General features: G+C 38.7%; 2 protein-coding genes across 3 annotated transcripts in view; one reads left to right on the top strand and one right to left on the bottom strand.

Annotated features, from left to right (window-relative positions):
* LOC137981797 (uncharacterized) overlaps positions 1-9,838 on the top strand; it is a 17,544-nt gene extending 7,706 nt beyond the window's left edge. The window contains exons 2-7 of the mRNA XM_068828845.1: positions 1,239-1,492; positions 1,887-2,001; positions 2,414-2,536; positions 2,821-2,943; positions 4,096-4,140; positions 5,715-9,838. Of these exons, the coding sequence (XP_068684946.1) occupies positions 1,239-1,492; positions 1,887-2,001; positions 2,414-2,536; positions 2,821-2,943; positions 4,096-4,140; positions 5,715-6,763 (1,709 nt within the window). The 3' untranslated portion in view covers positions 6,764-9,838. The remainder of the gene's footprint in view (positions 1-1,238; positions 1,493-1,886; positions 2,002-2,413; positions 2,537-2,820; positions 2,944-4,095; positions 4,141-5,714) is intronic.
* A 929-nt stretch (positions 9,839-10,767) lies between these two features.
* LOC137982785 (TNF receptor-associated factor 4-like) overlaps positions 10,768-17,500 on the bottom strand; it is a 20,197-nt gene continuing 13,464 nt past the window's right edge. For both annotated transcript variants that reach the window (XM_068829931.1, XM_068829932.1), the window contains 4 exons: positions 17,249-17,353; positions 15,843-15,920; positions 15,460-15,543; positions 10,768-13,878 (listed from right to left, as the gene is read on the bottom strand). In XM_068829931.1, coding sequence (XP_068686032.1) covers positions 13,297-13,878; positions 15,460-15,543; positions 15,843-15,920; positions 17,249-17,353 — 849 coding nt within the window. In that variant the 3' untranslated portion in view covers positions 10,768-13,296. The remainder of the gene's footprint in view (positions 13,879-15,459; positions 15,544-15,842; positions 15,921-17,248; positions 17,354-17,500) is intronic.

Here is a 17,500-nt window from a genome sequence, read left to right as displayed (position 1 = left end):
CGACCAGCATCTATCTTGGGACAGAGTGTTGCCAAAAGAGTTTGTTCGGGAGTAGAAGGCTTGAGGCGAATTCAGGAGTTTGTCGAGGGAGGCATTGTAGTTTTAATATATAATGCTTTAATCCAGCCACACTATAATTACTGTAGTGAAGTATGGGATACCCTAGGGAAGGGGCTTTCTAACGGATCAGCTCGACTGATTAATGAATCTATTCAATGATACTCCCTATAGCTCTCCCTCCACCGAGGCTTTGGGTCTCTTAGGCTGGGAAAATCTGGAAACTCAACGGGCTAAGGCTAAGGCAAAGCAAATGTATAAAATAGTCAATGGGTTGGTTCCACAATGCCTTACTGATCTTTTCATAAGTAAGAATGATACATCACATCATAAACTTAGGAAATCCTCCACCTCACTGCAGTTACCGCTACCAAAAACTGAATATCGGAAAAAAAAAACGTTTTTCCTATAGTGGAGCAAAATTGTGGAACTCGCTTCCTGCTACACTTCGACGGTGGATCTGACACCCTTTCAATCTTTAATAATAAAATTAATGCGCACACCTTTAGCTGATTTTTGCTCCTCTCCTGCTATGGAGGAAGTCGAAATATTTTTAGTGAATAGAATTATTAGCTGGTAATTTATAGTAAGTAAAAAAAAAATTAATAAACTGTAAATAATTGTAAATAGTTTTAAGTTATTAGATTTGCTCGTTTGATTGTTACCACACGTCTCTTGTGGAAATCAACTTTTAGGGATAATTATAAAGTTTTGCTTACTTTTACTTACTTTTGCTTACTTGCTTGCTTGCTTGCTTTCTTGCTTGCTTGCTTGCTTGCTTGCTTGCTTGCTTGCTTGCTTGCTTTCTTGCTTGCTTGCTTGCTTGCTTGCTTGCTTGCTTACTTACTTACTTACTTGCTTACTGTGAAGACCTCTAGATCGTTTGAAAGAATTCATGATAGCTTGTTTCGAGACTTGTTGCTCGAAGTGGTAAAACTGCCTGCTTCGGCCCGGTTGTTCGGATCATGAAAACAGAATACATTGTCAAGAAAGTTTAATTTTATGATGCAGTCCAAGTTGAAAGTTGAAAAGTTATCGTCTATTCCTTAATTCCTGCCAATATTTGTGACCTTCGGCTGTTAGTGATGTCTGCAAATCATCTTTCCTAATTTGCTTGTGTAAAATTGCAACATTTGCACTAGATAAATATAAGCGTCAGTGACTTGTGCCATTGTTCGTAGATCGTTCTTGTCGAACCATCCACCTTCTTCCTGTACAAACGGGCCGATACTTTGAAGGACACGTGTTTATGAATCTCACTGTTGGAAAAGACGGATGTGAGCATTGGTGTCTCATGGAAAACAAATGTGTGTCCGTCAACATTGGTAGCGGAAAATCTCCAAGCAGCGTCATCTGTGAACTGAGTGATTCGGACCACTGTCAGCACCCGAAAGATCTCAAGCCAAGACAGGGTTGGACATACAGAGGCGCAAAGGTATCTCATGTTAAATTGAAACGATTGGGCCAGATATCACCCCTTCTCAGCATAACTGAAGTGGTGTGGGTATTGCTTTGCTTTTGTTGTCAGGCTAAATCTCAGTTTTATCTCAGCTTTTACTTTCCGCAATAAAGTGATTCGTTTATGGAATGTGAAACTAATTACACTAACCAATAATGCAGCAAAACGTGGAAATGACATGGCTAATCCTATAAAACGAGTTTTCGATATCATAATCTACTACAGTGTTGGGAAACGATTGGGTATATGTTGGGAGGGAAGGCAAACCAAAAAGTAAGACAACAAAATATTTCGCGACTGATAAATTCGAGCCAAGGAACTTCGTGCTCTGAACTGAATTCGATATAGTATGATTATCTTACCTCATCAGAATCCTTGCTGTTACAATCCATGCCTCAACAATGGAAAGTGTCTTTTGGGATACACTGAGAAGAACTATGCCTGTGAGTGTCCACCGGGATTTACAGGAGAAAACTGCAAAAACGGTAAGGACAGGCTAATGTCATCAGCTTTATTGGCTGCTTTCCTAAGAAAGTTTAAGTGTGGCAGCTACTAAGTTGAAGAAGGAAAGAGAAAGTTCTGCGAAAGCAGAAATGATTTTAAAAATGGACTTTCATGTTCAAGTGGAAAAGCAGTTGTGTTCCTCGCTTTTAGCCGTATTGGAAATTCAATATCCTGGGTTCGTTTTGATGTTGGCTTTTTTGGCCAAAGGTTGGTCAGAAGTATCAGTCCGATATAAAATAGGATGGTATTTATTTCGCTGTTATAGCCACATTCAAATTCAAAGTCATTGAGAGTCATCATAGTTGATGATGGTGAACAAAGATCAAAGTGAATTGCTCGATGACTTTTATCAAACTTTGAAACTTTGAGTACCTGTATCCTTTTCTCATTAAGATATCGATGAATGCAACACCGGGAGCCATGATAGCAATGAAAATGCAACTTGTACAAATACCGCTGGAAAGTTCAACTGCACATGCAAGCCAGGCTTTCCTGGAGATGGACGGTCATGTTCAGGTACAATAGCTAAGTGTTACCTTTATTCGTATTGCCAGGAAATATCACTAGTTCATTTTGAGCTGCGAATTTTTTAACGTACTATTCGTCAGAAGCATAAACTCTCATATAAGATGTGATGATAGTTTTTTTTTGTGGTTGGCCACATTCGCAAGTCAAGGCCTTGTTCAAACAGTCATGCTTGTTCAGTGATGATGGTGAACGAAGATCAACTGCTGAATGATTTTTATCAAAAGGCTTTAAACATCGTTAATTGAGTACCTGTATCCTTTCTTGGTATTCAGATGTCGATGAATGCAGCACCGGGATCCATGATTGCAATGAAAATGCAACTTGTACAAATACAGCTGGAAACTTCAACTGCACATGCAAGACAGGCTTTACTGGTGATGGACGGTCATGTTCAGGTACAATAACATTTAGTGGTCCTTGCTTTTATCCGTATTGGAAATATCAATAGTTCCTTTAGAGCTGAGCCATTATTTTTTGTCAGAAACAAAAGGGGTGGACTGTAGTTGGACAATTCAAAGGATTCAAAATAAGGCATCGTGTACTGTGACAAGTTTTCCAGAGACCGATACAACACGGGCTTGTCGTAGACCACTCTTGTCGCCGTGTCTGATTTAAGCTTTGTTAACCCCTCCCACAAGCTAGTGTAAGGTATGGGTGTATCCATGAGATGAGGTCGCAACCTGCTTTTTAATGCAAGAATAAATGTTCTTCAAAAAAGGAATGCAAACCAGTTTCTTAGGTCAATCAAGGTTTATTTAGTAAGCTCAATAATAAACGCATTGATTTCTCACCTTATGATCTCCCAGAGGCCGAACGCAAAGCTGACGTCATCATCAAAACTTTTAATTCTTTATTTTATAAATGTAATAATTAACAAATCGAAAGGGGTTCAGCGTTCTCTGTACTCTTATCGACAATGATATTCGTCATCACGGTGGTCAAAATGTTGTGGACTCACGAGGCGCAGCCAACGCCGAACCACTTTCGATTTGTTTTTTACCGCAATATTCAATGCCAAAGAAAGTGTTTCTTTCTGAGGGAGAACAAACTCATGACACAAAGAAAGAGCAAGCGTTGTCTATAACTTTCTCGCAATACGATTGGTTTATTTCCCAAAATGAGGGTTCCTGATTGGCTATTACATTGCGTGACAAATTGATGCGAGCATGACGCGAGCAGCGTTTTCTGGACTCTTATCGACAACGGCCAATTAGCCAATCCGATTGCGAGATTATAAGCAATTGTGGTAAAAAATATCTTTTTTTGCCGTGCGTATGTTCAGTGATAGATCGCAGATGGCGTCAAAATGTGGTAAGAACATCAGTGACACTCGGCTGCACTTTTTTGTCCTTACCAAATTTTGCCGTCGTCTGTGATCTATTAGGCTGATTTAGCAAGAGAACGGGAACGTCAGTGGCTACGGCGCGCGCAGAAAAAACATTAATGAGAATTCAGAATAGAATAGACTTCACTCTTTCCTTCTCTATTCTAAATTCTCATAGGCAGCATGGAATCTATTTGTTAAATAGACCCATTCCTCTCATAAGCTCGGCCGCTGGACAATCAACTGCCAACGGCGCATTTTGCTAATGGTAAGTTCTCACTGAGTCCCTAGTAGTTGCAGTCCTCTGTGGGGGCAAACGGACGAAATCGTAATTTCGATATAAAGTGCAAAACTAGCTGTTAGCGCCCACCGTAAAAGGACTTAAACTACTCAGGAATCACTAGGAATCAAACATTAGGAAAATGACAATTCGGGAAACTTAATGCAACTTGTGCGGCCTGTTTGGAGCAAAATCACAAGGAGTTAAGGTGCTACTATGTTCAAAAAATTACTTCTTTTTTTTCAAATTTTAAAAGTGTGTTTGCTTAACACCTGATTTGGAAAACTTTAAAAATTTTGTCCAAAGGCTCTTTACTTTGAGTGAGAGTTTTGGATTTCAAGGTCCGCCATATTACTCACGTTCAAAACTGACTGATTGGACCTGAGAGGGTTGGATCTAGGGAAAAGTGACGTCATTTACTCACAACATTTAAATTTTAACGTGTAAATGCAGCTTCTTGTGTATGCAAAACACAAGTTCAAAAGTCTGAAAACCCAAAACTCCAGTCCTGCATATTAATTTTGCGGCGTCAGTACACACGCATTGCATTCTTAAACTGGTGAGCCTTTGACGTCATTTTCTCCGCCTCGATCCAGCTCTCTCAAGAACTTATGCTAGTAATAGCTGACCATTAAATAAGAAATTTTTTAGTTAAAAAAAAAACCAGGGGTCTTTTTGAAATAAAGGCTTAGAACTTTGGTTGGTTAGTGTTTAGCTAACATAGTTCTGAAATCCGAAATCCGTCATTTTCTCCTCGATCCAGCTCTCTCGAGATTTTAAAGTTAGTAATGGTGGACCATTAAGTAAGAAAATTCCAGTTAAAATAAACAGGTGTCTTTTTGAAATCCAGGCTTAAACTTGGGTCAATTAGTGGTAAGTTAACATAATTTTGAAATCCAAAGGAAAAAAAGAATTGATTTTTTGGCCATTGTAGCACTTTAACGCAAAATATATGTCAACGGCAAATCCTAATCTTTCACGTCAGGACTGCTTTAACGCGAAAAACTCATACATTTTAAAGCAACCTAACAATGTTCATCCGCGTACATGACACTGACGCCATTTACTGGTCAGTAAATGAAACGAAAAAAATCACATCTGGGGTTCTTCCCGAAACGAATGAAACACTTTCGAAATCGTGCTAAAGCTAAAAATAAAAACTTTAAAAAAAAGTTTATTTCTAAGAGCAAACTTGGCTTGTGGAAAAAAACGTTTTAATGTTATCCTGGCTATTTAATATTATATGGGTAATGCCCTAGCGACACAGCCATATTCTTTTATTCATCAAGGTTTTTGCAACAGCAAATTGATTCCGATTTAAAAAATTATCAGGACCTGCACTGATGCCATTTACAAATTAATGAGTAACACGAAAAAATAAAGCCCGAGTATCTTCCTGAAACGATGTAAGCACTTTCGAAATCGTACCTATAGTGAAAAGCAACCATTTTTGAAAAAAAATTTTCTTCCCGCAAGTTGAACATGGGGAATATTATGCTGTGTATTTAATATTGTGCGGAGATTTAAAAGAATGAGACATTTCTGTTATTTATCAATTGAAGATTGTACCGGCAAATTGAATAACTTCACAAAATATCAAGACCTGCCAACACAGTCAGCCCTGGATGTTGAAGTGTTCACCATTGATGGAAGTTTGTTTATGGCCTTCGTTCAGTTTCGTGAGGGTACCCCCGGTAAATATAATTACAAGGTGGATTCTTACATCTACAAACTAAACGAGTCGGCTGGAAATTTTACGCTTCACCAGACCATAAACACCAATGGAGCATACGACGTCGAATACTTTATGATCGCTGATAAACATTACATTGCTATCGCCAATTTTCAGGATGGAAATACTTACAATCTAAATTCTTCCATTTTCCAGTGGAATGGACACAGTTTCGAGCTTTGCCAGAACATTTCAACATCCGGAGCAACCAGTTTTAACTTCTTTAAAATACATTCGGAACTGTTCCTTGCAGTCACGAATTCTTACAATGGAAGTTCTTCCCGTATAAACTCATCCATCTACAAGTGGGAGGACAATAAGTTTGAGGAGTTACAGGAAATAAGAACACAATACGCGCGGGCAAGTACAGTGTTAACAATAGACAACGAAACATTTATTGTTTTTGCAAACGGGTACGATTCGGATCCTTCCCATTCTTCAGATGTGATGAAATGGTCGGGGAAAAAATTTATCGACCCGAAATTCCCTCAGATCTTTGGCCTTGACGTCCGGGATCTCAAGCCCTTCACAATCGACGATACTGTATTCCTTGCATTGGCGACAACAAATGGAATTGTGATTTACAAGTGGGACGGTGAAAAGTTTGTTAATGTGAATCAAACTTTTTCAAAACCGCGTAACGTTTGGAGCGTGCATACGTTTACGATGTGTGGTCAAACGTTCCTGTGCGCGACTGGTTGGCATTCGAGTGAGTTGGTTTTGTATGTGCACTCGGAATCTAAGTTTATGGCAATGTATCAAGACATTGAGAACAAGTATTTTCCAAGAAGTGTGACGTCATTCGAACATAAAGGTCACACTTACCTGGCAGTAGCAAACTACAGCATCGTGTATAAGTCAGGTTTAAAGTGGTTCTAAGATAACTAAATGTAAAATGGCTTTGGAGTGGAACTTGTCAAAGATTTATCAAATAGGACGACTAAACTTCATATAAACTAAATTACAGGTTCGTCAGTCATGAAAATCAACTGATAATTTGAAGCTGCTTTTTGTGGCCTCAACACTTGGCTTTTAATTCCAAACGCGGACTCACACAAATAATTTCCGGCATTTAAAGGATTTCTTAATCTAGATCAGGTAAATTGGCTTATTTTAAGTTGTTACCTTTGTAGTTTTCTCTTCGTTGAACAATTTTTTCTGAGAAATGGTATCATAACCAACTTATAAGTTCTTTTAAGTGGTCAGTCTGCGTTCATGGTAGGTTTGGTTGGTCCCCCCTGAAATATTAACTTTGTTCGTTTGTGTGTGAAGAAAGTCAAGGCTTTCTTTAAGTGGAGATCTTTTTACGTGCCATAATGATAATTTTATCGGGTTTTTTGGGTTATTTTGACCTATCGCAATGGCTGAGATGGAAATATTCTTAAGCGTGATTTCTATTGACGTTTTTGCTTAATTCCTCCAACACTTTAATTAAACAAATAATCACCGTTCACATGCATGGTTCACTTTAATTGAACCCGTCATCGGGTGGAGTAATTTAAACAAGCATGAAGTATCACACACTACGTATCAACTCTCATGATAGGTTTTAATATTACGATTAGAGATGTTAACGAGTAAAATCCAAGGTTATGTCCTTGGGTATGTCCGGGTAGTGTTGTTTATATAAATGTGCGTAAAAGAGCGAAGAGATCACGACTACTAGAGTAACACAATTTGAGAAGAAGGATCAGTTCCATTTCGTAACTTTTCCATATCTTCTCTTTGCTCTTCCAAAAGACGAACTGTATACAAAATGCATTTGCAATTGATCAAAATAAACGCAATGGCGTTCTGAGTTATGTCAAAAGAATGTGTTAGATGCTTTACACAGAAAAATACAGCACACATGTTTTATCTTTTGACAGAATGTTAGTTTGATAGTTCTTAGCCATTTCTTTCAAACCCAATAGCCCAATTTCGATATATTAAAATTCAGTTTTAGACAAAAGGCATCACGAAACTCATACAAATCCTTCTTTTTGTTCCCCAGAACCGCAAAATCTCGCTTATTGTTTTAAGTTCAATTTTCAGTCAATCTATCGAAATTACAACCGGACGCCCACGATCATGGGTTCCTGATCACAATTTAAGTACTGCATGAATAACTGTAAAATTTTAAATATGACCAAAGAATCTACAGTCGATCCGAACAGTTTCAGTTGGGAGCAAACCAATCTGTTGATCTCTGTTGTGTGTGTGACAAACACAGGCGTGCCGTTAAACAAGGGAGTACCCCAGCTAATATTCTAGGCGGGACTTCCACCTGCGACTTCAAGATTTCAATTCAGACACATCAGCCAGTCATAAACGAGGCCTCCGGCATAAGCTCATGGCTAAGAACACGTTTCGATAGAGTGTGTAATTGCTAAGATACTAGAGTTTGCGAAATACTCCGGTGATCTTCAACAATTACAGGGGTAGCTCACTTGGTGTGAGGTAATAGACAAATCGAACTCCACTGCTAGGAGATATGTACACCAAATTTAATCAAAGTTCAAAATCTCAGTTACCTTGAGTTACAAAGTAACGACAATTTGTAGAATCGACGATAATTTTACGATGTAACAGCAGTAGTAGTACAAGAAGATTGGTAGCGATCAGTAGTGAAAGTAGCAGAACAGTAGTAGCGGTGGTAGTAATGGTGATAGGTTCTAATTCGGTCGACGACTCACGCCAAAAGATAGCTTGATAGGATATCCATTGATAGATTATAGCAACTAGTAGATTCTACGATCGCCGAACAATAATAGCTGAATATACCTTAAGAGTGCGCAATTTTATAATAATGCCTTAAGTGAATAAAACTAAGGAGTTGTCTAAAAACGTGCACTCTACAGTTTTCTAAACTCCCTCACGGAACATTTAGAAGCTATCGATAAGCATGAAACCGCAAATTCCTGAGGAAATTGTAATATTGAAGCACATTTACCCTTTAAAATACTATTTGTAATCACTAGAAAATTCGTGAGAAAAACAAAAATAGAAAAGTATGCGTTTCAAAACTAACATATAGATATGTACTGACTGCTAGTCGAGAAACACAAAAATGGAAAAATAGGCGTTTCCAAACTAACATGTAGATATGTACCAATTGCTCGTCGTAATTATAAGATAGCACGCGTAAAAGCAGTAACATTGCAAAATAGTCAATAATAATTATGTATGGGGAATGACAACAGGTTGCAAAACCCGTTAAAAAAAACACCTTTTCTAGCTTTCAATACCCACTGGATCTAGAACTTCAAACCTTTCCCACTTCCCCCCTCCCTCTCCCCTTTTCAAGGTTAATTGTTCAAGTTTCCAGTAATTTTTTGTTCTGCTAACAAAAATTGATAAGGGCGGAGGGGGGTGCAGTGTGCGAGGAAAATTAGGTAAGTCAATAACGTACCAAGAAGGTGAAGTGCGTCTGTTAATTTTGAAACCTGTTGTTGCATAGGATCCTCAGTTGTGCACCACTTATTAATAATATTGTATGATATTGAAAATTGTATACTGACCATTTTAAGGACGGTGCCTACCATTGTTATTGTGCATACGTTCTGCGCATCTTGAGATACTCGGGTTTCCTATCGGTGATGCTCACTAATACAGGTATATTTTTGCGCGATTTAAAACTATCCGGAGAAAGTAAATCTTAGTAAGTACTCTTGGTATCCAAAAGGAAAATTGGGGGGTAACCATGCATTTTATGGAGATAATTAAGCTTCAGTTTGAGAAGTTATTTCATGAATTATCTTTGAAAAATGCGTGGTTACCCCCAATTTTCTTTTTGGATTTCTATAACACTTGTTAAGATCTACATTTCCTATATAATCATAAACGTGGGCAAAAGTATCTTTGAATTAGTAGGCACCGTCCTTAAACATACTTATTACGAAAACACGACAAAAGTGTTATTAAAAATTAGGTATGGCGTTTATGTTAACTGCTATGAGTCATTCTTTGTTTCTAGTGAGAAATAAACAAGTAAATAAAACGAGTTATAAAGTATCTTTTGTTGTTGTTTTTCTTTTACCTGTGAATGTGTAGTAACCTTGATTTCATGCAATACTTCCTCCGTCGACAACTGCAGAGTTTTTTTCCTCCATAGTCCTCTTTATGTATGTACATCTTCCGTTCGATGGTTTTGTTTTACTTGACTGTCAGAGTGACTTGCATAATTTTCCACTGCAGAGACCATAAAGTGCCCGGTTCTAGTGAGGGATTGATTATGTCGCCCTTTGAGCAAATAAAAATTACGGCGGTAAAGCTGAGCAGGTACAGAACACAGGTCAAAGGTCATCGTTTTACCAATGCAGAAACAACCCTAACCGTTTACAAATGTTAACATTTGCCCCAAAAACTTTTGTTTAGGACTAATTAGGCCTAAGGTTAGCTTTAATGGTTGCTTAGGATACGTTGTCTTGGCAAAATAATGACTTGCGACCTGGACCTGTGACCTGTGTTTTGTACCTGCCAGGTAACACTTTCTAGGGGATAATTCTTACGTGACGTCAAGGCGATGTTGGTGTCCCAGACTACTCTAGGAACTGAGTTGGAGAGGTCTTTCCATTCGACCAGAATGGTACAGAAATATCCCGGAAACAAATTTTGAGAATTTGGGTATATCTCGTGAAGTGGTCCAAAAGATTCCGGAATTCAGGAACAACTACAGCACGCGACTAACCGGAAAATGCTGTCCCATTTGCCAGATGAAATTACCGAAATTTTAACTGAAAAGCGCTTCGAGTCTTTTGGAAACGTTTTCTCGTGTTTCGAGATTTTCGAAAATTTAAGGTAGCTCCGAATCGTCTCGCTATTTCTCTGATTTCACGCGATTTCAGTGGTTTCCTTGGTTCCTTTGTTTCTACTATTTGTGGCAATATCAATCAGTATCTCTCCATATTTCCAATACGCTTTTATTTTCTCACAATGAGCCTGGGCTTCCTGCAATGAGTTTAGATTCCCAGAAGCAGGTCAATTCTTAAAATTTGTCAATAATTCATAACACGAACCGAGATTATTAATACCGTTTAAGTAATTTAATATAAAATAATTATATACACTTCCAATTAGTATAATATTCAGCTTTTCAGGTACTGACGTAAAACCCGCTTTGTACACTTTTTACTTTCCTTTCTAGTCTGCTACACGGCCGTTTTTAGTGTCGTCACGCAACGCTCCTCCCCACTAACTCCTCATTAGCGAGGAGGAGCGTCGCGTGACGACACTAAAAACGGCTGTGTGGCAGATTATTTCCTGTCTTGTTTTTGGTCAGAACAGAGATCGACGTCAGTACCAAAAAAAAAATCTAACTTCTTCAAATTCACTGTGTGTGGCGTACCTTCCAAGAGAAAGTAAAAGGTTTTCATTCCTCAGTGTTATCGACAGCCTTTTCTGTTAAGTCAGACAGAAATCAGAAAACTGATGTCTCATATAAATTAAGCCTGGTTCACACTGCTACATAAGCATAAGCATAACGAAGTTCACACTTGTTGCATAAGCATAAAAGAAGTGACATAAGCAAGCGCAGTTAGCTCCAGAAAAAGAAAATTCACAGGAGAATGAGACGAGCCACGTTCCAAAATGGCGGACGGCCTTGTGCTTATGTTAATGTTGCACCGCTTTACACAATTATTAATGTGACATAGAAGCATAAGCATAAGCAAAAGAAATTGGAAACGATTCTTTTTTCTTATGCTTATGTTATTCCCGGTTTACACAGCTGATGTTTATGCTTATGTCACATTGTGAACCAGGCTTTAGTAATACGTACACATTAACCTGGTTTTCAAGTGACGTCATCGCCGCAATGTCGGTGGACGAAAACAAAAGATCTGTCATTAGTTCCTTTTGTTCTTCCACCAGCAATTGTACATTGCAGCATTGTTATCTGTGTCTCTAGAGATTGGTTGCAAACCACCAATACACGGTCACTTTCGTCTTCTCAAAGATGCGTCCTTTTATGAACGAGACAAGTGACAATAATAGTGGCTGGGTATTCTAGAATGCGAGAGAGATTTTCTGATGTGTCCCTTAGCCTGGTATTTCTTTTGTCCTTCTATGACCACATAGAAAGAAAACAATACGCATACTAGCAAAAGCACCTTGACGCGATATGAACATAGTAAGTAGACGCGACACGAACTTTGCAGTCGTTTCGCACAACTTTCAGAGATATTGTAAAATTTCAGGAGGTCAAACCAAGACTTTTACACTCGTTAATTTAAACAGAAACGTTCAATTTCGCGGAAACTAGACTCACATTTGCTGGTCATAATCTACACGGGCAACAAAGTTCTCTTTACTTACGCTCACTATTTGGGCGCTTTAGCACGATGATGGTAGTGCCGAAGAAAACTGACGTCACTTTGAAATTAAACATCTGCGCCTTCGTGGCAGTCCATCTTGGTCGCACTTTACAATGTTGCTAGCAACGCTGTTTAAGAAAATGTTGACGTCGCCAAATCGTTACATTTAGCAATTTCAAGTAACTTGTTGTTTTGCGCAAGACGAGACGATGTGAAAAGCGTGCCGCACGTGTGCAGGTGCGCACGTGGAGAACGATTTTTTTTTTAAAAATTCTTTACCAATAAATCCTTTGGTGTGCCTTTTCAGTCGACGTTGCTGAGGCGTTCTGTCACTGGGTACAGAAACAATTTAATATTCTTTAATTGGGAATCTTGGCGTCTGGAGCAGACTTGTGTCAGAACGTGTAGCATGCATGTTTGATGACGTCTGTTCAACATTTTTTGTGGGAAGAATGTTTTGATTTCGATCGAACATTTTGTCCAACATACAACAAATGTTGAAGCGTGTAAAGCGTGTAGCCACCCTTTCAACAATGTCGTATTGCAAATACCAATCAGAGTCTCCAAAACACAAACAAGACATACGCCATCATAAGGTTGCGCGACTTAAGTGATGTGTTTCCAACAATGTTATATACGTATCCAACATTGTTAGAAGCGTTCTTATAACAATGTTGGGACGTGGTCTTCCAACAATGTTACAACGTGTAGCCGGAGCTTTAAGTCCTTATTTAGCGATTATGAAGTTCATAGATGGTTTTCACGTGACGTCACCGACACTATGTTGGTGGACAAAAACAAAAGATCTCTCATTGGCTTCTTTTGTTCGTCCACCAGCATTTGTACATTACACTATTGTCATCTGAGCGTCAAGAGATTGGTTAAAAACCACCTATGGGACGTTTTCAACCAACCTCTAGGAACACCAATAGCAATAGACGTACGACTTCCGATGGACAAACAAAAGAAGCTAACGAGAGATCTTCTGTTTTCGTCAACCAACATGGCGGCGATGACGTCACGTGAAAACCTATTCGTTTGGTGCCTGCTTGCTACAACAGTAGTTTTACCAGAATCTAGTTCTACTATGTTTCAAAACTGTCAACAACTTTCTAGATTTCAAGATGCATCTACGGGGTCTACGTCTATTCTAATGAAGATGGTATTGTCTCGTATGTAATGTCTTGTTCTAAGTGTATCTAAAGACACAAACTTCGGGCAACCAAACCCAAGGCTCTTTACTTTGTTGGGTCTCTTGAAGTAATCACTATCGCGATCGCATGAGAGTCTCCAAATTTTATTCTGCCGCACACCAATGTCGTCATCTTGATCAATAAGAACAAAGTCAACTCGTTGCTGAAATGGCCACGGGAGAATGGCATCATATTCGCCTTTCATTATAACCACGTATAGTGAAAGATGAGTTCCTTTTCCTTGCCCGAGGCCATTCAAGAAAGCTTCTGCCCGCAACTTGTAACCATACTGTCCAGTGTAAAATGGTGGGCTACAGAGTTTTTCTTTTTCCTTCTTGGTGGCAGACTGTTGAAACAGTTGCAAATAGCTAGAGATTTTCCACAAAAATTTGCCATTTGTGCAAACGTATTCTTGCCTCTGTTCAAGTTCTCTTATTCTCAGATGGGCCAGATCCAAGTGAATCTGCATATTCTCTTGGACATGTTTGTCCATCTCGTTTCTCCTTCCCTGGTTAAAACCATTTAGCAAAATTAAAACAAGAAGATACGATGAATAGGAGAAAAACAACTATAAGCCCAAGTTTGAATAATCGTTTTTACAAATCAGGGTTGTTCAAAAGGTGGATAACGCTATCCACCGGATAAATCGCTATCCAGCGGATAGAGCTCGGTTTTCAAATGATTGTCGTAAAACCAAAACCAAAGTAATTACTTTGGCCAATCAAAAAGGACGGAGACAATCCAGTAAACCAATCAAAACTCGCAGTAATTACACGTAGCCGACACAAAGCGCGGGAAAATAGGGAGCTTAAGCACCCGCGTTTTTGAGACGCGGACGGCGACCGGAAGTGAGCCGTTTTCCCTTTTAACTTGTCTTCATTCAACCAAATTTATATTGCTAAGTATCTTTTCTCCGTTAGAGATGATCAGTGTAAAAATCTGGGAGACACCATTGTCCTGGCACTTAAAATGTTCTCTTCCGGTTGGCGTCCGCGTCTTAAAAACGCGCGTGCTTAAGCTCCCTGCTCCCTAATGTGCACGTGCGCGCAACGATTGGCTTTGGTCTCACTTCTGATTGGTTGAAAAAGTGGCGCGAGAACTTTGAACCAATCACTGAGTGAAGTAATGCAAAACCAAAGCAATTCGCTAATTACTTTCGACACTCAATTGAAAACCGCTCTAAACACTAGCAAAACCAATTGAGTTATCCAGTGGATGGTGATTTATCCAGTAGATAGCGCTATCCACCCTTCGAACAACTGGGGCCGCAGCAGGAGTCCATTTCTCGAAAGTCCAGAAACTTTTCGGGCCTTTTTCGGGTGTCAAAATTCCCTCTGTATCTCAAGAATGGGTAGGATTTAAGACATCAAACTTCACAGTTATTCTGCTTCTCGTTGTCTTGCAAACAACTTTAAAAGATCGGCGTTCCAAAACTAGCAGATGGCAGTTTTCACAAATGGCTTTGCAGGCTCGAAAAGTTTTCGGGTCTTTTGACATCTTTTGAGAAACGACCCCCTGGTCATTTTCAGGCCCCAGTTGTTCAAAGGCCGGATAACTTTACCCGGTGGATAGAGCGAGTTTCAATCGAGTGTCCTACAACCAAAACCAAAGTAATTACTTTGGCCAATTAAAAAGGACGGAGACAATCCAGTAAGCCAATCAAAACTCGAAGTAATTATTCGTAGCCGACACAGAGCGCGGGAAAATGTGCACGCGCGAGCCACGATTGGTTTTGGTTTCACTTCTGATTGGTTGAAAAAGTGGCGCGAGAACTTTGAACCAATCACTGAGTGAAGTAATCCAGTACTCCACGTTAAACGTGGGCCAAGATTTCTTACACACCGCTTTAACTAAGTGTTCTTAATGTGTGCATATTCACAATACGAGGGCAAATGCTGAAATCTTTGCAGAGGTTGAAACTGAAGGACAGTTACTTATTCACCGGATAAAGTTCTCCAGCCTTTCAATAACTGAGGCCAGATTGCTATTTCGCGCGTAAATTTAAAGTTAATTCGTGCACTTGTGACGTAAGCAGAGACAGCACGTAAATTGGCTAGATTGACAACACTTGGTGAAACCAATTTCTCACCTTAAATTTACACCCCATATCAGTGTACTGACATGGTACAATTGCTAAAGGGCAATCCCCATCAACATCCACATGTGCTGACATCTACAAAATAAAAAGCCAAAGACACTGACGCAAACCGGAAATGAAGACCAGATCAGAACCCCAGAAAAAGGGTAGAGACTACGTTCTAGTCGTATCATGGGTCTATAGCACTAGTTAACAGATAAATCAGAGAGCCTTATCAAAATCAATAATTATTGAATAGTCTCCTGGATAATCATGGTTTTGAACAATAGTTTCAATCTACTTGAGCCAGGAATAGCAAGAGCACAGCGAGGGCTACAGGCAACGTAATGGTTGGTGAATCCAAAAAGAACAAAACCGTAGAATTTGGTGATTACCTGATCTCTTGGAATATCTGTTCTTCCGCAATTGTTGATGCACTTAATGGGAACTCGTCTACAGTTCTCAAGATGGTTCTGGAAAAATTAATAACTTTTTGGATCTTTGTTTATTATTTATTTTTTACTTTATTATATTTTTATTAAACATTACTATAATTAATATAATTAGTTACTATCTACAATACAAAACATAAGGGCGGCACGACGAAACAAGAGGCACGACATCGTAATATTTAGGATGAAATTAAAAAAATACATGGCAAAACCAAAACAGCAAAAATAAAAATATATACTGCATGCTTCTCTGCATTTGGTGCAAATTTACAATTATTTGCCATTCAGCTAAATATGCTTGCAATTTGCAAATGTTGTGAAATCTAAAAAGGGCCACTGAAGAAGTCCTTTTTTTTTTCTTTTAAAACATATTTTACCAATGGGCTGTGAGAAACATGCTTGTTAAAACTTTCAAATCAAAGTCCCTTTGCTAGACTGAAGATAAACAATAATATTGCTAGTTAAGAAGCTCCACTATAGAAAAGAGAGAATTAGGTGAGTATTATCAACAAGGATAGAGAAACAACCAATGACTTTTCTTTGTTGCAATTAAGGATTGAAATGCACCAGTCACTACATTCAATCTTATTGACGTCATGGCCTATGTGAGAGATAACCAATGCAGTTTCTACTGCCCAATCACTTAAACAAATCAAAAGTGGTTCAGCATTGCCTGTAATCTTATCGACAACGATATTTATCATCGCAGTGGTCAAAATGTTGTGGACTCACGAGGTGCAGCTGAGTGAGTCCACAACAAATTTTGACCAATGTGATGACGAGTATAGTTGTCGATAAGAGTACAGACCCAACGCTGAACCACTTTCCATTTGTTTTTTATCACAATATTCAATGCCCAAAAAGTGTTTATTTCAGAGCGTGACCTAAATCATGACACAAAGAAAGAGCAAGCATTGTCTGTAACTTTCTCACAATATGATTAATTTATTTCCCAAAATGGGTGTTCCTGATTGGCTATTACATTGCGTGACAAATTGACATGAGCAACGTTGTGTAGACTCTTATCAAAAACAGCAAATTACCCAATCCGATTGCGGGATTACAAGCAATCATTGTGGTAAAAAATATTATTGTCTAAAATCAAAGTACCTGGCTTGAACTCAAATAATAATAATAATAATAATAATAATAATAATAATAATAATAATAATAATAATAATAATAATAATAATAATAATAATAATAATAATAATAATAATCATACTTTATACATGCAAGACTTGACTTGCCAAATGCCAAAACAATCAATGTCTGTCGAGGTATGTTGTTCCTGAGTGCTACTACAATGATCATTAGGAGTCTGAACAGCATGGTAGTTTAACACTTACAGGTAGATTAAGGAGATCTCCCGTCCAATCACACTCGTTACCACTGTTGTAACACTTCACCGTTAAAGAGAGAACTGTTCTTTTACACGCTCTGTCCGGGTACACCTACAAAGAAAATGTTTTGCACTCAACCCTAGCTAGTGCAGGAGACAGATTCCAAGCTCAAACTGAATGGCTATTACAAATTAGTATCACCCAACTACTGGACTAATGCAAATGCTGCATTTTGATTGGCTACACTACTAGAGGACT

The sequence above is a fragment of the Montipora foliosa genome, chromosome 13, assembly GCF_036669935.1.
Source record: "Montipora foliosa isolate CH-2021 chromosome 13, ASM3666993v2, whole genome shotgun sequence".
NCBI classification, from domain to species: Eukaryota; Metazoa; Cnidaria; class Anthozoa; order Scleractinia; family Acroporidae; genus Montipora; species Montipora foliosa.
This window is presented reverse-complemented; position numbering and strand designations above follow the sequence as displayed.